The sequence below is a fragment of the Gavialis gangeticus genome, unplaced genomic scaffold (assembly GCF_001723915.1).
Source record: "Gavialis gangeticus isolate Ggan-Ray unplaced genomic scaffold, GavGan_comp1, whole genome shotgun sequence".
NCBI classification, from domain to species: domain Eukaryota; kingdom Metazoa; phylum Chordata; order Crocodylia; family Gavialidae; genus Gavialis; species Gavialis gangeticus.
Window position 1 is genome coordinate 4,680,974 of NW_017729020.1, and position 27,477 is coordinate 4,708,450.

Sequence of the window (27,477 nt, forward strand, 5' to 3'; positions counted from 1 at the left end):
TGGGTCCACCACAATCCTCTGGCTGGGAAATTGGCTCCGTGGTCGGACCCAGAAGGTGGTGGTTGATGAAAGTCAATCATCATGTTGCCCTGTGACCAATGGGGTCCCCCAAGGCGCTGTCCTTGGATCCATATTGTTCAATATCTTCATTAATGATGTGGACATTGGAGTCAGAAGCAGACTGGCCAAGTCTGCCGATGACACCAAATTCTGGGGTAAAGCATCTACACCTGAAGACAGGAGGGTGATCCAGGCTGTCTCCCTTGACAGGATCAGGAAATGGGTAGACGAGAACCTGATGGTGTTTAACACTGAAAAATGCAAGGTTCTCCACCTTGGGAGGAAAAGTCTCTAGCATCCTTATAGGTTTGGCAGTGCTACACTGGCTAGCACTACGGAAGAAAGAGACTTGGGGGTCATGATTGACCACAAGATGAACATGAGCCTTCAGTGTGATGCTGTGGCTAGTAAAGTGAGCAAAATGCTGGTTTGCATCAATAGATGCTTCTCAAGCAAATCCCAGGACGTCATTCTCCCATTGTACTTGGCCTTGGTGAGGTCACAGCTGGAGTACTGCGTCCAGTTTTGGGCCCCACAATTCAAAAAGGATGTGGAGAAGCTTGAGAGAGTCCAGAGAAGAGCCACGCGCATGATCAGAAGTCAGAAAAACAGACCTTACGATGACAGGATGAGAGCTATGGGGCTCTTTAGCCTGGAAAAGCATGATCTGATGGCCACCTACAAGTTTTCAGGGGTGTTCACCAGGATCTGGGGGAACATTTTTTCACCAGAGTGCCCCCAAGGATGACGAGGTTGAACAGTTATAAACTACTGCAAGACCATTTCAGGCTGGACATAAGGAAGAATTTCTTTACTGTAGGAGCCCCCAAGGTCTGGAACAGCCTGCCACTGGAGGTGGTTCAAGCACCTACTTTGAACACCTTCAAGATAAATTTGGATGCTTATCTTGCTGGGATCCTATGACCTCAGCTGACTTCCTGCGCCTCAGGCAGGGGGCTGGACTCGATGATCTTTCGAGGTCCCTTCCAGCCCTCATGTCTATGAAATATATGAAATCTATGAAAGTGCAAAGTCCTGCACTTGGGACAGAAGAGTCCCATATACCGGTGCAGGCTGGGGACTGACTGACTAAGCAGCAGCTCTGCAGAAAAGGACCTGGGGGCTACAGTGGACAATAACTGAATATGAGTCAACAATGTGCCCTTGTTACCAAGAAAGCTAACAGCATACTGAGCTGCATTGGTAGGAGTGTTGCTAGCGGATCAAGGGAAGTGATTCTTTCCCTCTATTCTGCACTAGTGAGGCTGCATCTGGAGTATTGTGTTCAGTTTTAGACAAACTGGAGAGAATCCAGTGGAGGGCAATGGAAATGTTTTAGGAGCTAGGACACATGACTTCTGAGGAGAGGCTGAGGGAACTGATCTCATTTAGCCTGCAGAATAGAAGACTGAGGTGGGGATTTAATAGCAGCCTTTAACTACCCAAAGGGATGTTCAAAAGAGGATGGAGGTAGACTGTTCTCAGTGGTGACAGATGACAGAACAAGGAGCAATGGTCTCAAGTTGCAGTAAGGGAAGTTTAGGTTGGATCTTAGGAAAAACTTTTTCAGTGGTTAAGCACTGGAATTGTTACACAGAGAGGTTATAGATTCTCCATCCTTGGAGGTGTTTAAGACCCGGCTAGACAAAGCTCTGGCTGGAATGATCTAGTTGAGGTTGGTTCTGCTTTGAGCAAGATGCCAGACTAGATAACCTCCTGAGGTTCCTTCCAACCCAAATTTTCTATGAATCTGTGATTCAGCTCTCATGGGTACCTGTCCTCACATTTTTAAAGCAGCTTATGATGCCCCCCAGTACAATAGCTTATAGGAAGTCATGTGATAATGTGGCTAAAAGACATCCAATGGATACCTAAACTGGAACATGCTGATGATGGATGGGTATTTTAGTTGCACTCAGACAGATGTTTCAGTCATAATACTCATCTACAGTATTGTCTTTGCTGGTAAGAAAGAAAGGAATGAGCAAAGGAAAATGAACTGCTGCTTTGTATGAGTGACTTCTAGCTGAGACACTGTTGTTGCCACTGCTAGTGGCGGGGCTAGGGAGAAGCTAAGACTGGCTTCCGGTACTGTATTTCAGCACAGGAAAGAGTATGGCCAGCATGGCCACAAATGCCATGGCTTTGTGGAGCAGAACTGCAAGTCAGAAGGCTCTGCTATCTGGTAGTTTCTAAAAGTAATATCTGTCTAGACTTAGGACATCTGTGTCAGTGCTGTACTTGCTCGTTGGATAAATGACTGTCAGACCCCTTTTCCCCAGTTCCAAATTCAAAATAGTCTAAAGCTCATTGGATCTTGTGATTAAGGCAAAAAGCTCGGAGATGGCATCTGGTTCTGCCTCAGACTGGACAAACTTATAAAAAGCCTTTCAGGTCTGTTTAGACAATGGTGCTAATTGCAGATACCAACCACTGGGTAGTACCTGCAGGGATCGGTTTTGCTCCTTGAGTGTTCAATTTTGGGGTTCTTTTAATAAAAACAAACCCACAAAAAACCTAATTTTAATTTCATTAAATAAAGGCTAGATTTAAATACTTATGCTGCTACTAAACCAAAAGGAAAGATTTGTCCCTTTCAGGTGAACTTTTAATGTTATGACCTCTTGGGGGGGGGGGGGTCTTTTCTTCTTCTTTAATCATGAGTTTGAGTTTTATAACTATGCGAATTTGGTCTGTTGCTTTCAGCAGAAGAGATATAATATTAGAAGGGAGAACAGGCAAATTACATTCCAGTTACTTCAAAGTGAAGACTGAAAAGACAACATATTTGTCTTTCCTTCCCCTTTCTTCACTTAAATTTTATTTTGATACATGGGGTTGTTGTGTTCTTGAACAAAGGAATTAATCAAACTGGGGAAAGAGATGTAATCTACCAAAGGTCTCACAATAGGGTAGAGACTCAAAATGGATTTTAATCTTTGAAAAGGTTGCACCAAAATTCACTAGGAGGATGCAATACTCCTGGCTGCTCTTTTTTCCAATACAAATGAGACATCCTGTTTCGGGTAGTTAAAAATACACTTGGAGAGGTCACAAATAATGCTTAACAAAAGTTAGCACAAACTTCTAGCCTTGAAACTAAACAGATTCGTTTGGGGGGAAGTTTCCAGATCCTAAATAAACAAGAGCATCCGGTACCATTCCTGTAATCTAACCACCTGCAGACACATGTGCAAGAATGCAAATGACACAACAGTTTTCCTTTCAAAGCTACAAGAGTAAAATACTCACCTAAATGTCTCTTCCTTCTTAGAAATAAAGAATCAACAATTTCTACAAAGTTCCTGTTAAGAATAAAGACAATAGTTACAAATTCCTTTCTTGTAACAAGGCACGTAACTGCGCAAGAAAGCGTAGCTAAATGTTATTACACTTATTTTTACACATATTTATTATACTTATTTTTACACATATTTTTAGTGACCTGTTCTTACTAGTTAAGGACTAATATGCAAGTTACAGTACTTATGATGGTTGCTATTTTATACATGAATGAATAGTAATAGTGAATGTAATATCAAAGAGCTAGGATTAATCAGAAACAGTTCTTCTTTTTGTTGCTAATGTGTTTTTGCAGTTGTGTGGGGTAATGTCTAGAATAGTTTACTTGGAGTTAGCATCTTAGGCTAGCTACAGATGTTACATTTAACATGCGTTAAGGGTGCAGAAAGCTCTTTTAAGCTGTAACAGAACAGAACAGATGTTATAGCATTTAAAGCACCTTAAAAATCACAGATCCTGCTCTAAGAGCATCTTTATACATTCTCTGGGGTGGTGGGGGGATGCACTTTAATTAGAACGGCTCCAAGAGCTGCTCTAATTAAAATGCCCACAGCACTGTGTGTATTCAGCTTTAGTTAAAGTGCCCCCACCACCATTTTGAAGTGCAGGGATGCTGAATATGCGTGACACAGAGGCTCCTGGAGTGCACTAATTAATATGCTCCAGCACACTCGATTAATTGAGTCTCCTCCAAACATGCTCATTAGCATACGCTGGCATATGTGTAGGTGCCCTAGGCTTACCCCCAGTTGATGTGGTATTAGACTAAAGCATTTTATGTTAGAACGCGTTATCGAATGTCTGTACCACATCATAGTGCTGAAATAAAACTGGAAGCTGTTGGAAATTAGAATCAGATTGAATGGGACTTACTTATATTTAAAGGCAAGATGGGGTAACTCAAAGCAAAATGGAAGAGAAAGAATGTATAAACTTTCAAACTGGTGGTTACTTATATGAAGTTTCACAAAGTTACAGCTAAATATGATACCATTAGTGCTACTTGAAACCACTATCCAGAAACTGAGTTAAATAGTTCTGTTGGTATTATACATTTTAACTGACAGAGGCAAATGAGTTGGATTCCAGTAAAAAAAACTTGAACAGGTGGAAAGATGAACTTTGAAGCTTGAATAGACTGGGAGGAATGGCTCATGAAATGGCATCTGGCCTCTCCAACTGAGAAGTTCAGCATCTGAAACCAAATATGTCAGCCCCCAAACATTTGATGTTATGCAGGAAAGTGTCATAGAATGATATCAAGCTCTTCTGGGGTTAGATCAAGGCAAGTGAATGGTGTATAAAATGAGGTATAAAAAGGGATACCAGCACCCGAATAAGTGTCAGTCATTTCTTTTCAAGTCCATTAAGTTCCCAGCCCTGAGTAGCCCTGATTGGAACCATGTAAATGCCGATCCACTTCAAGCAAGACACAAACAATTATTTGATATGTCTCTCCTGAGAGACTAATTTTTCTTTAACACTATGTCCTCTACAGACAACAAACTTCAGGGTTTAGACCAGTGAGGGCCAACCTTCTTTGGCAGGTATGCCACAAGATAATCCCTGTGTCCTGCCCCACCCCCCAAAGTGCCACTCTGATCCCCTTCCCCCTGCCCAATCTGCTACACTGCTTTCTGCTCCTTGCTCTATTCCCTAGATTCATAAATGTTTGGGATGGAAGGGACTGCAGTAGATCATCAAGTCTGACCCCCTGCCCTGGGCAGAAGAGAGTGCTGGGGTTAGATTACCCCAGCTGGGTGCATGTCTAACTTCCTCTTAAAGACCCCTAAGGTAGGGGAGAGCACCACCTCCCTTGGAAGCCCATTCCAAATTTTGGCCACCCTTACCATAAAGAAGTTATTCATGGTGTCTAACCTAAATATGCTGTCCATCAGTTTGTGGCCGTTCTTCCTAGTTATGCCAAGGGGTGCCCTGGTAAGCAGAGCATCTCCTATTCCTTGCTGCCCCTCCCCACCCCAACCCCTGATGAATTTGTAAGTGGCCACAAGATCACTTCTCAGCGTAGTCTTGCAGAGGCTAAAGAGATCCAGGTCCCTCAGTCTCTCCTCGTAGGGCTTTGCATTCAGGCCCCTAACCATACGAGTGGCCCTCCTCTGAACCCCCTCGAGGTTGTCCAAATCCCTCTTGAAGTGCGGTGCCCAAAACTGGACACAATACTCCAACTGTGGCCTGACCAATGCTGCATAGCGGGGAAGTATCATCTCCCTGGACCTGTTTGTCATGCACCTGCTAATGCATGATAAGGTACGGTTAGCTTTACTGATCACTTCATCACAGTCATAATTAATGTTCATCTTGGAGCCAGCTATGACTCCGAGATCCCTTTCCAATGCTGTGCTGCTGAGGTCATCCCCCCAGCCTGTAAGTGTGTTGGTGATTCCTTCTCCCTAGGTGCAGCACTTTGCACTTGTCTTTGTTGAACTGCATCCTATTCTGTTCTTTCCAATTTCCAACCTGTCCAGATCTGCCTGGATTCATTCCCTACCCTCTGGTGTGTTAACTTAACCCCATAATTTCGTATCATCTGCAAATTTGGACAGAGTGCCCTTCTCTCTCCCTCTCGACTCTGCTGTGTGGTTCCTGCAGCAGCTGCTTGTGCCATTTGTGCAATGCGTGCTGTGGGTTGGCCACCCATGGTTTAGATGCTGGGTCCAAAATCCTACTGAAAAATGCCTTGAGAAGAGCACACACTAACTACAGATGCTTCCTCAGCTTGATGAAGGATATTTATACCCAAAATCTTGCAAAGAAGTTTTTTTCCAACTATTTGAGTTGGTCTAATAAAAGATATCAGATTTACCCAAAGAACCTTGTCTGCCCTGCGAAAGAGAAAGCTTTGCTGAAGATCAGACACTGGGAGGTAACGAGTGCTATCATGCAGAATGACACCAGGGACAGCTGAATTAGGAGAGAGACCATTCCAAACTACTCTTGGGAAATAAATATTGCTGAAAGATTCCACTGAGAATTTCTCTGTTTGGAAGAAAATCAGAATCTCTCCTTGGAGCGCGGAAATATAGTAGACAAATTAGAATCCACATCTTTGTTCCATAAATCCTGAGTCCTGTGTTCATAGAGCTTTGGGGGTTATACAAAAGCAGTCATTAAATTTTTGTGTGTATTTTACAATCCTGATTTCAGCTAATATCAGGGAAGACCCTACTCAGGAGGAGAGAGAGAAAAGACTGCACTTGAGTAGTTTTAATTTTTTTTTCTCCTAGGAGCAAAAATTGCACTATAAGGTTTATACCTAATGTATTGGCACCCAATTTCTTTTGTTCCTGATTCTTCTACTTGTTTCCAAGCAGAGGCAACTGTAATGAGGAGATATTGTTTGTGTCTTTGTCTGTAAAGGCATATCACCTACTTTACTTAAGAGTTTTTTTAAGCCATAAGCAGGGAAGCTTTTTCAGCTGAGACCAGCACGCTGTGTAAGAACCAGTACCCAGCAAGTACATTGTCAAGGTTTAGCTGGAAGGCAGGCTTGTCATGTGTTACCATATGTGAACATGGATGGTGGGAAAATGCTTGTCCAAATGCATGTGAGCCTGTTGAACTCAGGCTTGCATGTGCAACTGTGAATAAGGTATAAATTACATTTTGGGCTGTGCTCTTACATGTCCACTTCAGCAAGGAAAGTGCTAAAGAGAGTCCTCCAATACAATAACACAAATGCTGGGACCTGAATGATCTAGCCCTTTTACCTGACTTGTCCACTGTATATCCACTGTTCCTCTCTTATTTTATACATATGCTTTTGCTTCCATGTGGTCTGTATGCCCATCCTGCATTGCTCAGCTCACTCTTTCAAACAGCTGTACAAATGCTCACCACCCAGCATGTTTCTAGGCTGCAGTGCTCTGAGTATTGCCAGGGCCATCATTTTGGGGGAAGCACATACAATCTGCACATACATGAGACAAAGTCAAAGAGGTTGGGGATCCACCAGGCTAGTGCACAAAATGTAGGCCACTGTAAAGTGAAGGATAACAACTTCCTGGCTACCTGCCCCTACTGCAAGAAGTTTAAGTGGCTTCTTGCTACCATGTCAATTCCAAAGCCCAGAGTTATGCTTCACCTACTTCTAAGCAGATGAGGCTTAATGACTAGACTGGGCATGACTAGGCCTTGAGGCTATGCCAGGAGAAAGGGCATGGTCCCAAAAACAGGTGACAGGACTAGAAACCCAGGATCATATTGCTCAGCCAATGTGTTAATAAATCTCCTAGATCTGAATCAACCCAGGAAACAAGGTGGAGAAAGAGATAATATTCTGCCTACCGCTTTCTAGAGCGGCTCAACAGCCTCCTCCATCAGTCCCATGTACTTCAAATGTGAGCATGCATATGGTAACAGGACAGGGAAAGCACAGTTGCAGAAGAGGGGCTGTGAATGGGAACAGAACAGCGAGGCTGGGGAAAACTGGGACTTTCTTCAGCCTGCTTAAATGTAAGGGTGGTGTTGAGTGGAACAAAAGGATTGATCTAACTGTTGCCTTCTTATAACAGCTGCACTGTGGGTGTAAGTGATAGGTAAATAGCCTTAGGTAAAAAAAACACGTTACATATATTACACAATCAACAATAATTGAACAATAAATTTAGACAGGGCACACATGCACAGTAATTATCAGGTAATTCACTAGCTAATTATGTAATAAATTTAGACTGGTCACATGTGCAAAGTAATTTATCACTTCATAAAAATGCCTATCCAGCTAGAAGAAAAGCCAGCCAGCTACAAGCTTAGTGCTTGAAAATGTGTAACAACTCTACAGCTGGTTACTGTCCAGCTTGAATTTGAACCTGAGGCAGGACCCTTAACTGCTAGCCTTTGATCTTCCTGTGTGTCACAAACACTAAAATACTTTCCTGCACTGAATTTATATTCTGTATTTTCTGTGTTTCCAAGAGCAGCAGTCACACTCACCGTGGGCAGGAGAGAGAATATACACATTTTAATTCACATTCTCACTGTCGCTAATGTAAATTGTTACTGGTTTGCCTTCATCATAATTATTGAGAAACTCTGGGCTTTGTTTTTCTGTTTCTAAATTTGCTAGCATTTACAACTTATTGATAGGTGTGGCTTTGATCATCCCAGTGAGAGCTCTCTCCTGTGCAAACTAATTTGCACTGCATAAATACCTCCCTGTATTGGAGCCTTTCTGAATGCTGCTTGAGTTACCCAATTTCAGCTTGGATGTTGCTTGATTGAACAGCTGTCTTCCTTTCCCCCATTTTAAACAATATCTTCTTCACAAAATCAGGGCCTTCCTCTCTCCATGTGCATTTTTTCCATTGCATTGTAGGCAGTGGTTGTAACCTAAGGTACTTTGTTAATTTTCAGTTAGGCTTATGTATATTAATATTGTAGAACCCTGAACTTTGATCATTACTTTTGTCCTTGGCATTTATAAGACTAACTAGAATGTTCATTTTCTGTCATGCGAGGGGCAAGAATTCTTGTCGTTGATATCTTTTATTGGACCAGCTGCATGGTTGGGATAGATATGGGCAAGCTTTTGGGCATCACAGTACCCTTCCTTAGGTGTCTGGGAGAGAAGCAAACAAAAAATGTAAGCTTAACACCTACCATAAGGGAATCACTTGATTGTTTTTAATAGTATGTAAATTTACATGTTGTAAAGTATATTATCCCATCTAACTTTTATTTTGATACATTTTATTGGTTGAGACCCTTGATATTAATTTCAGTTATAGTGATGGTTGTTACCTAATTTATTTTGCCTGAACTTACAGTTCAGTATATGGTGCTATTTATGTGAATTGTGGTTTAAGAATTATATTAATGATTGACCAGCAGTTCACCTTGATTGCATAAAATACCCTTTTGATGTTTAGTATATGAATACCATAACTGTTGATTCTTAGGACTTGTTGAACTGTATCTGGTTTCCACAATACTGATCTTCTAATGCAGGAAATCAAACTATTCCAGAATTTCATATTCAAGTAGGAAGTTGCTTCTTAAGTATTAGAATCATAGAAAATGAGAGTTGGAAGGCACCTTGGGGTGGGGGGTGGTCTGGTCCCACCCTGGCTCAAAGCAGGACCATCCCTAACTATGACATTCCAGCCGGGGCTTTGTTGAGCTGGGCCTTAAAAACCTCCAAGGATGGAGATTCCACCATCTCTCTAGGTAACTTGTTCCAGTGCTTCACCGCCCTCCTAAGGAGAGAGTTTTTCCTAATATCCAACCTAAACCTGCCTTGGTGCAACTTGAGCCCATTGCTCCTTGTTCTGTCTTCTGCCCCCACTGAGAACAGTCCAGCTCCGTCCTCTTTGGAACCTCCCTGCAGGGAATTAAAGGCTGCTATCAGAGTCAAAGTGCATCGTGTCCACTGCCTTCCCTGCATCCACAGAGCCAGTTATCTTGTTATAGAAGGCAGTCAGGTTGGACAGGCATGACTTGCCCTTGGTGAATCCATGCTGATTGTTCCTGATCACTTTCTTCTCCTCCGGGTGCTTAGAAATGGATAACTTGAAGATCTGATTTTTCCGGGGACTGAGGTGAGGCTGACTGGTCTGTAGTTCCCTGGATCCTCCTTCTTTCCTTTCTTAAAGATGGGCACTATATTTGCCATTTTCCAATAGTCCGGGACCTTCCCTGATTGCCACGAGTTCTCAAAGATAATGGCCAGTGGCTCTGCAATCACACTGGCCAACTCCCACAGCACCCTCAGATGCACTGCATCCAGCCCCATGGACTTGGATACGTCCAGCTTTTCTAAATAGTCCCTAACCTGTTCTTTCACCACTGAGGGCTGCTCAGCTCACCTTCTCCCCAAACTGTGCTGCCCAGTGCAGTAGTCTGGGAGCTGACCTCAGCTGTGAAGACCAAGGTAAAATGGCATTGAGTACATCAGCCTTTTCCTCCTCATCTGTTACTAAGTTGTTTCCCCCATTCAGTAAGGGGCCCACACTGTCCCTAACATACTTGTAGAAACCCTTCTTGCTACCTTTCACGTCCCTTGTTAGCTGCCATTCCAATTGCACGTTGGCTTTCCTGACTTCATGCCCAAGCAATGCGCTCTTATACCCCTCCCAAGTTGTTTGTCCAAGCTTCCACTGCTTGTAAGCTTCCTTTTTATGTTTAAGCTCACTGAAGAGCTCTTTGCTAAGCCAAGCTGGTCACCTGCCATATTTGCTATTCTTCCTGCACATCAGGATGCTTTGCTCCTGAACCCTCAGTAAGGTTTCTTTCAAGTACAGCCAGCTCTTCTGGAGTCCTCTCCCCCACAGACTGGCTTCCCAGGAGATCCTGCCCATCAGTTCCCTGAAAGAGTCAAAGTCTGTTTTTCTGAAGTTTGGGGTCCTTACTCTGCTGCTCTCCATCCTTCCTTTCCTCAGGATCCTGAACTCAATCATCTTGTGGTCACTGCTGCCCAAGTTGCCATCCTCTACTACATTCCCCACCAAATCATCCCTGTTTGTGAGCAGCAGGTCAAGAAGGGCATGGCCCCTGGTTGTCCTCTCTGGCACTTGCACCAGGAAGCTGTCCCCAACACTCCAAAAAACTTCCTGGCTTACCTGTTCACTGCTGGGTTGCCCTTCCAGCAGATGTCAGGGTGATTGAAGTCCCCCATGAGAACCAGGGCTTGTGACCAGGAAACTTCTGCTAGTTGTCTGAAGAAGGCCTCATATACCTCATCCTCCTGGTCCGGTGGTCGATAGCAGACATGTGGCATGGCATCACTCTTGTTGCTGTCCCTTCTGACCCGAACCCAGAGACTTTTAACAGGGGTATCTCCAGTTTCATACTGGAGCTGTGAGCAATCATAGAGCTCTTTTACATCCAACACAATTCCTCCTCCTCTTCTCCCCTTCCTGAACAGTTTGTACCCATCCATGACTGTGCTCCAGTCATGCAAGCTCCCACCACATCTCTGTTATTCCAGTCACATAATAGTGCCAGGACTGTGCGACAACTTCCAGTTGCAAACAAGTCCAATTCCAAACAAGCCTGCTTGTTTCCCAGGCTCTGTGCATTCATGTACCTGAGGTGACTAGCCGATTGCCCTACTTTCTCAGGAAAAACGAGGCCTCCCCTGTTGCCCCTCCTGCTTCTGCTTCCTCCAGGTCCCCCTCTTCCCCATGTACCTCAGGGCTTTGTTCTCCATCCCTCTGCAAATCTAATTTAAGACATTATTAAGACATTGTATTGCCTTTCCTATACAGGCAGAAGGGTGGGGCAGACTTCAGACAGCTCAGACTCCTACAGTTACCTCTGTGCCTTTCTAATACAGCAACTTATTTGTATAATTTTGGGTGGGTGTTGCTTTTGAACAGCATCTTCCCAAATAAGCCTATTTCTGTTAGAGATTTTGTCTCCCTTATTGCATGAAGCTACTATTCTTTGTGATAGGCTGTGGGATCTCCATTCTGGAGTAGTATCAGAAATAATAATACTGTCTTCAGATTTTTCTTTCCCATAGCAAGTTAGATGAGATGTAATTAATAATTCCTATCTCCCTGTGTTTCTCCTGTTGCTTTTCATATCTTTTTTTCCTTTTTGGTGCTTTCCTTTTAAAGGTATCTAGAGCTTAACAGTCAAAAGCTTGCCTCATTTGAGCAGGTTTTGAGCAGCTCTAGAAAATCAGGCCATTACACCATCCTTGTACAAATTTCCCATCTGAAAAATGACTCCTGCCCTAACTCACCACTCAGCTGTTGTGGCATAATTCATTAATGTCCTTAACAGCATCAAGGTGGCAGCTGCATTCATGAGTTCAAATGAGATCTGATCAATAAATCTGTTTTTTAAAGCCCGTCCACAAATCCTCAACCCCAGCATTGTTTTCCCTTGAAAATATGTAGGTGAGATCTGGAAAACTGCCAGAGGGATAAATGTCTGAAGGTCTTTCAAGGATTTGCCTTGGGAAAATGCTAGGTATGAAATAACTTTAATTTAAAGGACAGCTGAGATTGGCCAGCAGACCTTTTTTCCAATCTTCTTTCCTACACAACTTGGAGCTGTGTTAAGAGTTTAAGCATGAACCTCCACTTGAGTTCATTAAGAATGAAACCAAAGCATCTGCACAGCATGTGTGCCGTTGGGCAACTGGATGGTATGTACGGAGGGTCAACAAAAAGATTTTGTCCATCAAACAATTCTTGGAGATGGAAATCTTATGGGCCTTAACAATTTACAGGACAAGCAAAGAGTTATCCAGGAAAAGCAGGGTCTTTTTTGTATCCTATGGAGTGCTCGATGGCAGTTGAAGGATGCGGATATGAAGATTAATAATTGAAATACATGTTCTGGCCCATGGATGAAAGGGATTCTTATGCGCCAAGTGCAATGCACTTTCCATGCCTTTGTCAAACTTAGGAATAAAACCCTTTGCCTAATGTTTTATTTCCTCCACTTGAATTGGAGGCCAGCCTTGGACAATCCAGTGCTAATAAAAGGCTGTTGCTGTAGCATAGCTGAGCCTTAGCAGAGGTCTGCGCTCATTCTGAAGATCAAGCCCTGAATCTAAGAAATACATCTTTATTGTTCCAGTCAGGCAGTGCAGGAAACTAGTACCTTAATCTGACTCGATTAGCTGCCTTTCTTGACCAGGTTTGACTTGGTTTTCTTCATTCCACCAGTCCAAGAACAAAGCAAGCCCCAGTAAGCCAAGGTGTCAACACTGCTCTGGCATTTTTCTGGGGCTCTTGGGTCTTTTCTCCCCATCCTCCATCATGCCTGCTGACCATGTGCTCTTGTTTTTTGGGTTCATTCTGTTGCATCTAGGAGAGCGTGACAGCTCCATCCCTCAAACTCTTCACTTACAAAACTTCCAGTTCTGTTCTTTATTCTCTTCTCCTCTACCTTGAGCTTGATCCCCTTTATGATTTTACTACTTTAAAGCAGTGCCATGTACTAGATTGGGTTAGTGTATCATTCTAGCTACCTTAAATTGCTGTCTGTAGCTGAAACTGTAGTATGTGAATTAGGCCACTTTCTTATACTCAGTAAAGGATGTTTTCTGCTATTCCTTTAGGATTTTTTTTCCTGTTGATGAGCCCATGTATAGTTAAAGCTGAAAGAAGAAAAGGCCTTTAAGACCCTCTTTAATCATTTCCTAAAAACTGTTTTCTTGCAATGCAGCAGAGAGGCATCCACTGGATATCTTTCACTTCCCACTACTGTTGCTTTTTTAGATGGGAGAGATCATTTTAGGTCAGTTAGAACTGGTGACCTGCCTACATGAAATACATACAGTAACTGTGTATTAATGCAATGCAAATATATGTCTTGCCTGCCAGTAGCACCTCAAACTTTAGTCTATAGATGCCATAGTTCAGAGAGAGAATGATTTCATGACATTGACATTTCTGCCTTGATAGGAGATAGAAAATTTCAGGTAGCATAACAGCATGTGCTCAAATTCCAGAGCACTACTGCTGCATAGTTTGAAGGAGCATTTTAAAATCTGTATACAAAACTACATCCTCATAAGAGTTCCCTGCATTTCTGGCTACCCTGCCTTTCTCTTCCTCTCCTCAGCAATCTGCCTGCTTTTTAAGACTCCACTCCAGGAGCATTTTAGGCAGCTTAGATTTCCAGGCACTGCTTGGAAGGCCTATAGCATCTGCATTAGTCTTGACATCTGAGACCAGTTTATATGCATCTGTATAGGTCTCTGAAAGGCCCCTATTCAACCATTACTGTATATCTGGTGTCATCAGACAGAAAGATGAATGCATAAGAAATTCAAGATGCATACAGCAGCTCAGGAGCTGTCCCTGGTCTGAACTCCAGGCACAGTCATCCTTGCATTTTTGGACTCCTGTATCAAAAGGGAAAAATTTATACGCAATGAAGAGAAACCAGAGCATGGCAGGGCACTGTTTGTGCCTGCCACTTTAAGGACCTGAGCCAAGCATCCAGCAGGTGCCTGATTACAGCAGCCATTTTAGATCCATGTCTGCCTATATAAGGAGGGCATTTTGCTGCTGGCAGGCCAGACAACATCGCCTGGCTGCGAGGCTTCATGGAACCCCCTAGAGGTAAGGGAGGAGCTGTAGGGGGTGGTCAAGAGGCTCCTGGTCCTGGGCATGACCTAAAACTGCACCCTGCCAGGAGTGGGTGGCCCGGTGGGGCTCTCAGTGGTGCAGGAGCCCCCAGGAAATGCCAGGCCAGTTACCACCCCGGTGCAAGACAAGTAGGGGTGCATTAACCCCAGCCTTCACCTTTGGGTGGGTTGGGTAACACCCGAGTAAAGGGGGTCAGGTATGGCTACGGCCACCTGAGCCCACAGGGGATAAAAGCCCCATGGCCCCATGTGAGGGGGCAGAGATGAGTAGCCCCGAGAGAAGGGGGAGAAGAACCAGAGGGCCGAGGGCCCAGTATGTTTATATACACATTGTGTTGCCCCCGGAAGGGGCCAAAGTAAGCTTAGACCTGGTCGGGTAATTGGCTGGCCACTACCCTGGTGAGGGTTGCAGGAGAGGCCTAACAGATGGTACATCTGCCACCCAAGGAATGGACTAGCTAAGCCTATGGCCAAAGGGGGCCTGCTCCAAGAGGGAGCAAGACAGCATAAGTTGGTGGTGCATGAAAGAGACCCTGTGAGAGAGGGTGGAGTGTGTGAGGCTGCAGTGAGAGGCGGGTGGTATGAATCTGCATGTGACTGAGGCCTGACAGCATGGCCTAAGCTTGCTCCAGCTGTAGGCTGGCAGTATTGTAACATCTGAATGCCATCTGCGAGGCATAGGCTGCAGTGTAGGGTAGGTACAGAGCTGCAGATAGCACCCCCTGGCATCAGGGCAGTAAATGGGCAGCCTCCCACCTAATTAAAATCATTAATTAATAACAAGGTGTGGCAGGTGAGTCAGGTGGGGGGCATCCCAAAGGCAAGTGGGGAACCTAGCACTGTAGCTAGATGGGGAGCCCCACCAGGCCACCCACTCTCAGCAGGGTGCAGTTTTAGGTCATGCCCAGGAGCCTCCTAAACCATACTCTACAGCTCCTCCCTTACCTCCAGGGGGTTCCGTGAAGCCTCACAGCCAGGCAATGTTGTTGCCTGACCTACCAGCAGCAAAATGTCCTGCTTATATAGGCAGCCCAGAATCTAAAATGGCTGCCTTAATCAGGCACCTGCTGGCTGCTTGGCTGAGGCCCTTAAAGTGGCAGGCACAAGTAGAGCCCTGCCACACAGAGTATTCAGAGAATACCAGACTCTTGTATCACAAGGCAGTTCCGTCTTGGCTGTGAAGAATGCACCCATTCCTTTGTATTTTGACTGCATTCGCCAATCAGAATTTGGGAGAGTTAGCCTCCTTACATTCTTATAAAGGTTTTCTCTCATGGAATGTAATACGCCATTACAGTCTCTCTGCAGGATAGTCAGATTCTCTGATAAAATGTAAGAGTGGTGTAGGGGTGCTATGAATATTCTGTGATGCTTCAAAATCCTTGGATTTTGGAGTTTGTTCTTTAAGAGTTTGAAAAGGTTTCTTTTAAAACCATAATCTATTTCTGTAGACTTCTGCTGGGTTTGGCTAGCATGTTCAAAGGGATCTAGAAGCAAATGGAGACCTGCATCCCTTGAAAGTTTGAAGGGAACTGGCTACCCCATTCCTGTAGATCACCATGAAGAACTTGCCCTTCTGCTGACATGTTGAATTCTCAAGAAATGGTTTTTTTCCCAAAAAAGCTGCCTCCTTCTTTATGATAGTGATAGTTCATCTCTTGCAACTACCTGGGCATGCTGTGCAAGCTAGCAACTGGTGCAGAACAAATCTATGGAGGGATACATTCATTGCATGTGTAAACTCTTAGAATATCACCACAGCTGGAGGATTACCTGAGAGACTGTGTGGGATCAGACAGTCCCATTACCTGCATCTTCAAAGGAATAGGAGTACCTGATCCAAGACTTGTTCATTCTAAGCTTGAAAGTGGAACAGTTAGGGAAGGAGAAGGGATTTGCTATATCTTTAATGTCAGACTATGCCACAGCATTCAGTGGACATGGCAAAACATTGTTGACAAGCTTTTAAAACACTAAAGGCTTGCAATTTTACTCTTAATTTATTAAAAGTCAACTGTAGTATATCACTCCATGTTTATGCAGCCCCTTTCACCTTAAAGTGCTTTACAAATAATGTGGTTAGCTTGTGCTCAAGGTCAGTATTGCTATGCTTGTTCCACTCACAGTGCAGAAATAAAGGCACAGAGAACAGAGTAACCATGCCATGGAGATCAGAATATTGCTAAATGATGAAACCTGATTCCATTACTTGAACCAAAATTGTTCTACCTTACTGGAAAATCAAGTGGACATCACTGGGAGGAAAAAGTGCAAAGAATCAGTTCCTTTTTGCAGTAAATTATATATTATGCAACTTGGAATAATACCAACTTTAATGATGTTGTCGAAGGGTGGCGTGTATTGTAAGTCATTCTTCTATTTTGAACTTTCTTGTTTTCTTTAATGGAGGAAATAATAAAATTGCTCTTTATACATTTTAAAGGCAATAAATAACACAAGTTATAATCCAAGGCGATTGGTTAGGTGTCAGTAAATCATCCTGATTAGTTTCCCTGACAACTGTATAAAATAATGGTTGGAACTGTGATAATATGGGCCTCATAATGACTTATATACAAGTCTTCAAATGGATTTCACCCCATGAATCAACAGCCTGATTCATTTTTGAAAGGTGAAAACTCTCTGCTAATGCCTCAAAGTTAAGAGTCAGCATGTGTAATTTTTGCCTTGAAACTCATTTGTAATTGATCCTCTGACATTGCACTTTTGGAGCAAAAATACTGTTCAATCCAACACATTTCTAGTGAGTCATCTCAAAGCAATTTACAGTCATCTATTAAAATATTTTCTGTGCATACTTGCATCAGTTAGGCCTGTTTAACTGCATTTGAATCAAATGTGTCTAATGTGTGTAGGGGTGTATTTGGTAGCTGCATTGGTCTGAGACAAAAAAGAAATACAAAAATCTAGAACAGTTGGTTCAGAAATGATATCTTTTATTAGACCAGCTGAGAAATTGTAATACGTGTGTATGCACTTAAATATGCTTCTAACAGAAATCAACTAAGCCAAATCAAAACGTGTACACACATTTGCACTGGTTTATTTAAACTGGTGTGAAATAAAATGTTTAAGTTAACAGTGCATCTTATGGCCGTTGAATCATCCTGCACCTCCTAGCTCCCCTGAGAAGTAGATATTAATATATTTGTTGTTTTCAGAGGGCAAACAGAGGCTCAGAGAATGCTCTCTTTTCCCATTTGGTCATGTAATACATCTCTCAGGGACACAAACTGGAATCAAACCTTTGATTTCTCCTTTAGGACAGGAGTTTTCAGAAGTGTTTCAGTAATTCTGAAGCCCAGATTACATTGAAAGTCTTAAGCCCCCCACCCCAAAGCCATTTCCTCCTCTCAATTAAGAATGCATTTTTTCTGAGAAAACAATTCATTAAAAGAAATAGGAACATTCAAGCCAATAAACCACTTAGCTCAGAATATTATGTTTCACTTGCACAATGTTCCTCTTCCATTCCTTTGCTAAACCAAGGAAAATCAAAAGTGAAGTCTACTGCTTGCTGATATAGAATCATTTTGCTTGTAAACACATACTTTCTTCACAATAGATGAAAGTACCCACCTTGCTCATTAGTCCATGTTTCTTTTGAGCCTGTGTTTCTCGCTTAATGAACACACATTAATAGCACATCTGGAACAGGGGATTGTAATGTCACTCTCTGATGTCTATCTACAGTACCTCACGTGTCTTCAACAGGTATTGCTTTCAATAATGAGACCTTCAAGCCAGACTTCTGCTGGTTTCCTTCAAATTGCAGTGGGGAAGAGCACATGGAAACCGTCGTTTAGCCTTTTCTCACGTCTAAAAACCCAAATTCAAGTCTGTGGTGTTGTGTGAAAAGTGAGTGCAGGCATAAAAGTAACTGTGAATGTACCTGTAACTTCCAAAGGAAACGTCATCCTCCAAGGACATGACCAGGATTTTGGATAAGGCAGTAAGTGCCTTGATTAAGGAATCCATGCCAAATGGTACAGAAAGGAAAATATACCTTGCATAAAGGCTCTTGGAGCCACCATGTTAGGCAAACATCAGGCAGAAAGGCTTGATTCCACAAAGCTTTTTTTTGAGATTTTGCCAAATCCTTGATCCTATCACCTCTATTTTATGTGGCTGATCATTGAAACTTTAGTCTTCTCCATCCCTTGTTTTCAAACTCACTTGAACAGGGAAACACTGAACTGCCTCACTTTCAGCCCCTTCCATGATTTATTTGCATTAGGAAGTGCTAAGCATGATGGAGAAGCAATGGCCAGTAGTTGTTTGGTGTGCAGGATTCTCTCCAGCAGCAGGACAGGAAGGAGGGGAGTGGTTCAGAAGCAGAAAGTTTGGGAGAGGGCAAAGAAAGCCCAGAAGCATGGTCCAAAATCTCCTTCTAGTCCAGTTCAACATCCTTGGTGCTGCCTGTGCTCCAAAATGCAGGCCCCTCCAATAAACCCGAGGAAGGGTATTTGTACCAGAAAGCTTGCAAACCAGAATTTTTCCAGCTCTTTGGGTTGGTCTAATAAAAGATATTGGATTTGCCCAAAGAACCTTGTCTGCCTGTCCTTAGACCAACATGACTACAACCTACACCCCTGACCCTGCCCGCAGGATTTTACAGGATGCCTGTAGAGCACACAGGATGCTCTGAAAGGCCCAGAGGAGTAAACAATGGAGAGCTTGATGCATTATTTAGTATTGACTGACTTCTTGTGGCCACCACGGTCACTTACCTGCAAGAGTAGGACTGGGTAGGTATCGGTTTGTACCTTTCTGGATCCAGCTGTAGCAGCAATAGGAAATCTCCACATGGCCAATTACAGGGAACTGAGCAGCAGGAGAATGCATGATTAGTTTGGTTTGCAAACTTTCTCAAGAGGTTGTTTCAAACCCAAGCTAAAATTCAATCCGAGTTCTAAAATTTACGCGGCTGCCTCTGTTAGCGGGTAGATGCGTGCTTGCATTGCAGCTCCCTGAAGGTAGGGAATGCTTGGAGTCCAGTGAGAGCATTGCACCTGTAATCACAACCTACGTGTTCTTCAGAAAAGGAAGGAGCAAGTAGCTTTTGGAAGGGAAGTGGGATTAATGTGAATCCAACTTAAATAAATACTTTTTTGTGCAAAAGGAAAACAAAGCACAAATTTGCAGGGTAAGAGAACATGTTAGCAGCTTGCAAACACATTAGGAATAGGCAGAATGTGTGGAGTGGGAGCAAGAGCAATATGCTGTCACTTGCTTTTAAGAGCTGAGGTTTCTTTGCTCCGCAAAGAGGAGTGTTGTTGCTTGCAGAGGGTACGTGTCCCCAGGTCTGAGCCGCAGTTGATCATTGTCGCTGACCTGCTGAAACCCCTCTGGGGAGGCTGCTGCTTGTCGAATGTTCCTGCGTGCTAAGCATCTTAAAGATGCGAATGCAGTTCCCTCAGCCTGTTCTCCTGGGGAATATACTGGGGATCAGTGCAAAAATCTGCTTGCCCATCATTATTTCTGATTTTTTTCCTAAATAAACATAAGCCCTTGCATCTCTCATAGTAAGCTGCTTGTGAACAATGCTGGGTTTGACGCACAATAACTTGCTCTGTTTGTGTTTGAAGCAGAGAACTTAATTCTAATCAAAACTCCAATGCCGTTTCATTTCCTTTCTCCATTTGGGCATATGAGTCTTAAAAATTCCTCTGAGAATCCCAGCCTGAAATGTCACAAGCTCCTCTTTGAGTCCAAGCAGTCTGATCTTATGAGTATGTAAGACCAGGTTACACGACCTCTCTGACTCAGCAGCCCTGGAAATCTGGGCCAGTTTTTGGCTCTAGGACTATGAAACCAGAGCAGTGTGTTGTTTTGTCAGAGGCGGCTTGGCGGGGACTCTCAAATTAGCTAAATGAGAACAGTTTCAGTGAGGGATTTAACACTGGTTTTCCACCAGGATTGTAGATCTGCTGCTGCCTTATTACAGTTGTTGAGGGACCTGAGCTACAAGTTGAGGTGTTCAGGGTTGAGGCACACTGGAAAAATGACTGAGCCTGAAACAACTCCTTTTGCTTTGGAGAATGAGAGATCTGGTGAGAACTTGAATCCAGACCTCCTGCTTGTTGATATGTAATATTGTCTGTGGCACCACAAGACATGCACTTTTAGCCATTTCTTCTGTCATCAACATGTGCCTCTGTGTCACGTATTGTAGATGGGAGTCTCCAGTGCACACACCAGTTGTGTGGCAGAACATGTTCTTACATGTGCCTTAAAATTACACAGTTAATTAGCTGTAAGGCGTAGTTTGGGTTTTCTTTTTCTCTCGTGTTGTGGAAGTGAAAAATGTGATGCAAACAGAACAGCAAAGTGGTGTTTCGGATGGCACGGGCTACTTAAATAGCTAATGCGTCCTGTCCAGTGAAATTGCAGAATGTGAGGTTTTTATAAAAGTAAGTGAGAGAAGCCTGACCTTCTGGGTTCACGCATTGTTCCTAAGTGTGGCAACATTTGGAATTGAGGATGTGACTTGGGCCCCATGTATAATCTTTTTGATTCAAATAGATGTTAGTGTGAATTGAGTCTGTATTCACAGTGCAACTTTTATGAGCATTTCAGATGTGTGAAATAGTAAACATGAAGGAAGGCAGAGGGCTTGATTTCCTCCTCTCACTGGAGTTATTGGGGTGAGAGACTGGGTCCCACTTAAATTATGTAGAGCTATGAATGGTTGTGCTTTATGTATGGTAAGCTACCAGAGCAATGATTCTCAACCAGAGTGATGCAATATCTTTTTAAGGGTGCTGCACAATATAATAATGTTAGGTGTGCAAATACTTTTGCAAGGTAAACCCAGAGATTTCAAATAGGCACCCATACTGTCAAAAACGTTCTGAACTGCTGTAGGATTTCTGAGTTCTTTGCAACAGAAGAATTGCTCTAGTATTTTTCCGTAGTCAAAAAAAGAAGGAAACCATTTTTCCCACAGGGGGCCCTGAATCCAATGAGGAGGCCTTGAGTCTAAAAGAGGTTGAGTGACATTTTTCTAGAGGAATAAAGGTGCTTCTCTTGGATGCCATTTTTGTATTCAAGTCACATTCAGCCTGTTCCAATACACAGTTCTCTCCATTTGGTTTGTGACATGGCTTAATCCAAAGCAAAAATGCTTTCTTTTGGTGAAAATGTAAAATTTGCTTTTGTACGTGGAAACAATTACATTAGGTCAGCATTACAGCCAGCGTGGTGATCTTCTTGCTATAAGTTTGGTCTCGCTCCTGTTGCTAGTGAAAACGTATCTGGTGCAAAACTCCTGCACCATCACCAACCCTGCCACTACTGAAATGGGTTTGTGACCTCAGCAGAGGCCAGGAGCTGAATGGGCTGTAGAAGCTGAACTCCACTCTCTCTTGAGATACAGAAGTGCTCTGCGCATGTTTTACGGCACTATAATTTAGAGTAGTTTTTATAGCACTATAAAGTTACAGCACTCTTGAACATGACAGAAGCGCAGTGTTTGGTGTGGGTTGGGGGGGAACTCAAAGCCTCGCTGAACTTTCCAGGCTAGGAGGCAGGAGGTACCCTGCTGCTGCCTGGATGGCAGGAGACAGCAGCAGACCAGTAGAGAAAGCAAAGCTGGGATGAGTGGCTGTCATCCCCTTCCCCCCAGCACTGCCCAGCCCAGAGTTCAAGCCCCACCGGGCACCACCAGCTGCTGGGAGCTCCACAGGGCCTGGGGGCCCCCAGCCCAGAGCCAGCCTCTGTGTCTGCAGAACGAGCTGTGCTCCCAGGAGCCAGGGTTCACTCTCCCTTCTCCTCCCTCCCCCACCCCAGTCCCATCTGGACAATTGCTGCCATATCAGTTGACTGGTGGGTTTCTGGCTTTTGCAGGTTTGGCTACTGCTCCTGGGCTACTCCTGGTGGTGCCAGAGAGCACTAACCAAGCTCACAAAGCCCATGGGTTACTGACAGAATCACCAGAAATTGGACCAGTGTGCAGAAGTTATTTAACGCACTGTAGCTCACTGAAGGGTGCAGACAGAAATGCAACTCCTGGGTCTAACTCATGGCAACTCATAGAAAGTGTCAGGAGTTAGACTGATCCTTCCTGATCCAACAGACATTAGCTGTTGGATTGGGGTGGTGGAAGATTGGCTCCAATTTGGAGACAATCCAGAGAGAGAGGCTGTGTCTTCCCCTGGCTCCACCCCTGCCCTCCCAACTCCATTGCTGTCTCTGGATGGGAATGGCAGAAGGCAGGGGAGGGAGGTCTTCTGGGGTTTTCTCAACACCACTGGAGGGGCGGGGGGTAGATTGGAGCCCCCCAAAAAGTGAGAAGCTCCAATCTACTGGCCTCCCCCTTGCTCCAGCGGGGCTGAGAAAAGTCCAGAAGGGATCTCCCTCCCCTGCCTTCTCCCCCTCCCATCCAGAGATAGCAGTTACAGCACACTGTGCTGCAGCCAGATCAGACAGATATTAATTAAGTCACTCCACTTAAGAGCAGCTTCATTTGAACCCTCATGCAATGAGGGTTAATTTGTCACACGATCAGAGGGCTCTGCATCTGTGCTCTTCTGATTGAGCGGTGCTTTAGAGTGATTTCAAGGGGTCAATCACACAACAAATGTCATTTCTGTCTGTGCCCAAAGTGCTGTAAAATACAGCACTTCAAATTTAATACCTCATTTAACAAGTGCTAATTTGAAGTGTTGTACCCATTGTTAAAGTGCTGTAAAGCCATGCACTTCTGTTAAGTCATGGCAATAAAGCACTTTAAATGGCAGAAAAAAGCAACTTCTGTACACAGCCATTGTTTGTTTGAACAGTCTTTTAGGAAAATGTTGGTTAGGTAGGAGGGGAAAGAAGGGATAATGTCTTGCTGTTTTGAGCTATGTTTTTAAGGATAGTTCAGGACTGCTGCTCCTAACCCCTGTCCCCAGCAGCAAATAGAAACATCTTTAAAGGTAAAAAGATAAAGAAATGGGTTTGTTTCATAATCTTTTGGTTTGGTGCATAATAAGCCCAGCTTTGTTTGGCAGAGAACAGAAAATGAAGTTCGTGAAACTTCTTTATTGTGTGGGTTTAAAAAAAATGAAGCCTCTTCTTTTGTAACTGTAACATTTGATCTCTAAATGAGTTTGACAGGGGAAGAGAAATTCCCATTAGAGAGCAGAGTCCGATTAGCATTTTGTGGAATGGCATTAGCCAGCCGGAGTGTCAGATAGAGCGGAGAAACGCATTCATTAAAGACAATAAAGCAAACATCTTCTCTGCGATCTTAAGGAAAAGGACAGATCTGTCACCTATAATTAAATCAACCTGAGTGAGAGATAAATGAGTCTGATCTTTCCAGGGCCATGATTGTTCTGTTTGTATGAGGAAATGAGGTGGTGGGGGGGGAGTTCTCCTGGGAAGAGGGTGAGGATGAGGGGAATGGAGGTGCATACTGGGGACATGTTAGCGCTGTTCTGGCCTCTTCTTGTAGCCATTCTGTCCTGGTGTGGTAAAGTTCAGAGCACTGGTCCCTTGGGAATCCCTGTGATACAGGGTCCGTGAAACAGCCTTTGCCTTGTCCCTTTGCAGCCCCTTGTAGAGGGGCTTGCTGGAGACTGTGGTGGGAACACACTGTGAGGAGCCACTACTTTGAGCTGTTGTGATGTACCTTGAAGGGGGGCTGCACTTTCACCTGAAAAGCTTCAAGGTCTAGTATCTGGGGAGTGTCCAGATGTTACAAGATCCCTCCCATTTCCCAGTCCCTGCACAGAGTTCAGCTGAGCAAAAATGAGACCTAGGGCAGTTTAATAATAAGCCTCTCTTACAACTCTGCACTCCAAGAAAGCCTCATTAACACTAGAAAATGAGCAAACGACCTGCTGAAAAAGACTCCACTCTGGGAAACAGCAGGTGAATTAACAAATGAACGTAAATGGACAAAGAAGACTTTTATAGGGAAAACAGCAGTCAGGTGCTATGTACAGTTCTTTCTAATGTTCTGTGTGAATTAGTAACAATTGTGCAGTCTCGGTCGTAGAAGAGCTTGGTACCTTGCCGCCTTTTGGATTGCAAAATGTGTAGAGTGTACTGATCTCAGAGGCAGATCTAACACCAACTAATGCAGGGGCCCTGGAGGCAATGTTCTCAAGGAGCTGCCAAGAAGGCAAGATATCTGGATTAAGCAGGCCACAGTCATTCACAGCGTATCCAGGAACTGGGTGGTTGAGGATAAGCAGTGTCTCCTGGTCTCACTCATTCCTTATGATTTGTCCACTCCGATTAAGAACAAATGACTGGCTGAAGGACTGGGCCCATAGCACAGAAACTTGGCTTGTGGTGCACATCTCCTGTGCTGTTCACAAAACTGGCATCAAACCTGATGTTTGAATCCCAGATGTGCTTCAAACAATGCTCCAATATTTGTTCTTTGCTATATCAGCCTGCAGCTGCCTGATCTGCTGCTGTCTGCAGGTTATGGGCTAAACTGGCCAGAAGCTGATTACCAGCCTAAATAGCACTGCACATACCTTGGAGCTCAGTTCTGCACTCTTTTCTTTTGGACAACACTGTTCAGTTTTTGTTGCCAGCAGGATCTGGGAAAACAGTAGTCCATAGCACGAAACCCATTTCTAAAACTGGTCCTAGTCCCTACAAGCCAAGCTTTGCACGGCTCATAGAAGCTGATCAGTTGTTGCGGGAAAGAGAAGGTCTTTGTAATTTAGAAAGGAAGCACATTGATGAAGGAGTGTGTGTATGGCGAACCTGCTCTGGTGCTGCTCTTGGGATTCTCAGATGTGTCCCTTTAACCAGCACTAAATTCCTTCTCATTGCCCGTGTCACAATAATTTATTTTTAGAATTAATTTAATTTTTAAAAGCAGGGTGAACAAAATGGCTCATAATCATATTGCGAGTTTTGTTTCACTTAATTATCCTGCACAATCTCACTTTCAAGCTCTGGAGCAGAGTGGGCAGAGACAATGGGTCACTAGCACTTGATTTCCTTTATTGGAGGAAAAGTCTCCCTTCTACTTGCGATGTGACCGGTTGTGTGGATCTGTGCAGAAAATTATATCTGCATTGACATACTCCTGTGCCTGGCCACAGGCCTCTCAAAAGTTACAGTGAGAAAATGGTAGTGTAAACATTAGTTGCTGGCCTGTGGTAGACCCTCTAAATGCTAGAACTGGTCTTGTTACCCATGGCAGCTGGATTACAGTAGCACATGCTATAATTATACCTCCATTCTGCGGTGTGGATCTACTCGCAAAGGGTTCTTTTCTATGGCCTATGGGATTAACCAGGATAGCAATTCTGATTATTGGGGGGATGGCCCCTGACCCTTCCAGTTTCAAATGGTCAAAGATAGGATTGCCCTTTTGTTTAAAAAAAGAAAAGAAAAAAAGAAGTGAGCAGGAGTTATTTGGCAAATCTCAGTGCCTGTGCAGTGCCTGGGAGCCTGCTGCAAGTAATCTCTAAATAGGAGCTAGGGTACCGCCAGCTAGTTTTTGACAGTTGTATGCTGAGGTTTACTGAAAAGCACATTTGCTCCTGTAGCATCCAGAAACAAGTAGGAAAACCCACAAGTGCAGGTACTTTTAAAGTCTCTGTTCTGCCCTGAACAAGCTGCATGTTCCTGATTGTTCATAGCAAAGTGACCCCTCCTCCTGTTGATTTGTGTTGTATGGCTCTTACATCTGTTCCATAAATGATCTGTTGAAATCCAGGACCTACCCATCAGGATTAGATTTTTTTATATATTATATATATATATATAGTGTGTGTGCAGGGGTTGAAAATGTGTATCGTTAAAGAAGTTACTCACTGCCCTATTGTTCTGTGTTAGTTCTCTAGGCATGTCAACACTGCCTTGAATCTACCATGTACTACCGCATCCCTAGGGCAGGCCATCCAGAAAGTTGCTTTGGTTTACAAAAGCAAATGCTACATTTAATTTTGAGACCAAATGAACAACTAACAACCTGCCATCCTTTGAAATTTTGTGCTGCCCAAACCAAGAAAAAAAAGCTGCACCTGATTCCTACAGTGTTGTCAGCAGTCCACAGTCGCTTTGTTCAAGCCATAACTTGGGGAGATCCATGTACAATGACGTTAAGCAAGGCTGCACTATTTGGTCTGAGAGCTAAGGAGAACCACAGTGTTTATTTGTGTCCAGCAGCATTAGCCCTTTTTTGGTTCATTTTGCAAAATTCCTGCATATACCATAAATACATGTGTTTGTCACTTGATACTTCTCTCTTTGCTTCTACAGTTCTCCTGCTGTGGAGGTGATGAATACAAAGACTGGAACGTCAATCAGTACCATTCATGCAACAACAGTGGGCCTCTGGCGTGTGGGGTTCCGTACACTTGCTGCATCAGAAAGGTAAATGTGCGAAAGGCAAAATTATTAATATGAGAAATTAGAGTATCGTACAAAACAGTCACATAACTTGCTAGGAGCATGTAGCATCTGCTTCCTCTGTCTCTTCTCACAATCTGGCTGATACTACAGAACAACCTTCTGCACTGCATCTCATACCCTCTGAAGGACCCTGCTGATATCTATTCATCTGTTATGTTTTGCAACAAAACCTTTGAGATTTGAAAGCTTTTTGTTCCACATTGTAACTTTAAGTGACTTCTGGAATGGATTTATGAAACAAAAGAGTGTGTGAGGGAGATGTGCACACATACACAGTTTCAAGTACCTACTCTGCGTGTTTCAAAGCAGAGTCTTTTATCCCAGATCACTCCAAGTGAAGCAGAACACACACTTGAACCTGGCTCTTCCACATCCCAAACTAATATTTTAACCCCAGGTTATCAAGTGTTGCCTGCATACATGCTATAATGCTTGCTTCCCAACACCTCAACAAAGGCATTTTTCTTTGTTCCAAGCAGATCAGTTTGCCATATGATATCCAGGGAGGGGAGAGGGAATCAGACAGGGTTTGTGGCGGGTGCAGGGATCCCACCTCAAGAACACAGCTGGGTATTCGTATCCCTCCGCTGTTTCCACCATGTGAGGCGGGCCAGTAGGGGGTGCTCCTGTGTCGAGCCACCCACCTC

General features: G+C 43.8%; 1 protein-coding gene across 1 annotated transcript in view; it reads left to right on the forward strand.

Annotated features, from left to right (window-relative positions):
• The window catches only part of LOC109295500 (tetraspanin-15-like), a 245,193-nt gene that overhangs the window by 143,530 nt on the left and 74,186 nt on the right, over positions 1-27,477 (forward strand). The window contains exon 5 of the mRNA XM_019514372.1: positions 26,678-26,791. Within this exon, the coding sequence (XP_019369917.1) occupies positions 26,678-26,791 (114 nt within the window). The remainder of the gene's footprint in view (positions 1-26,677; positions 26,792-27,477) is intronic.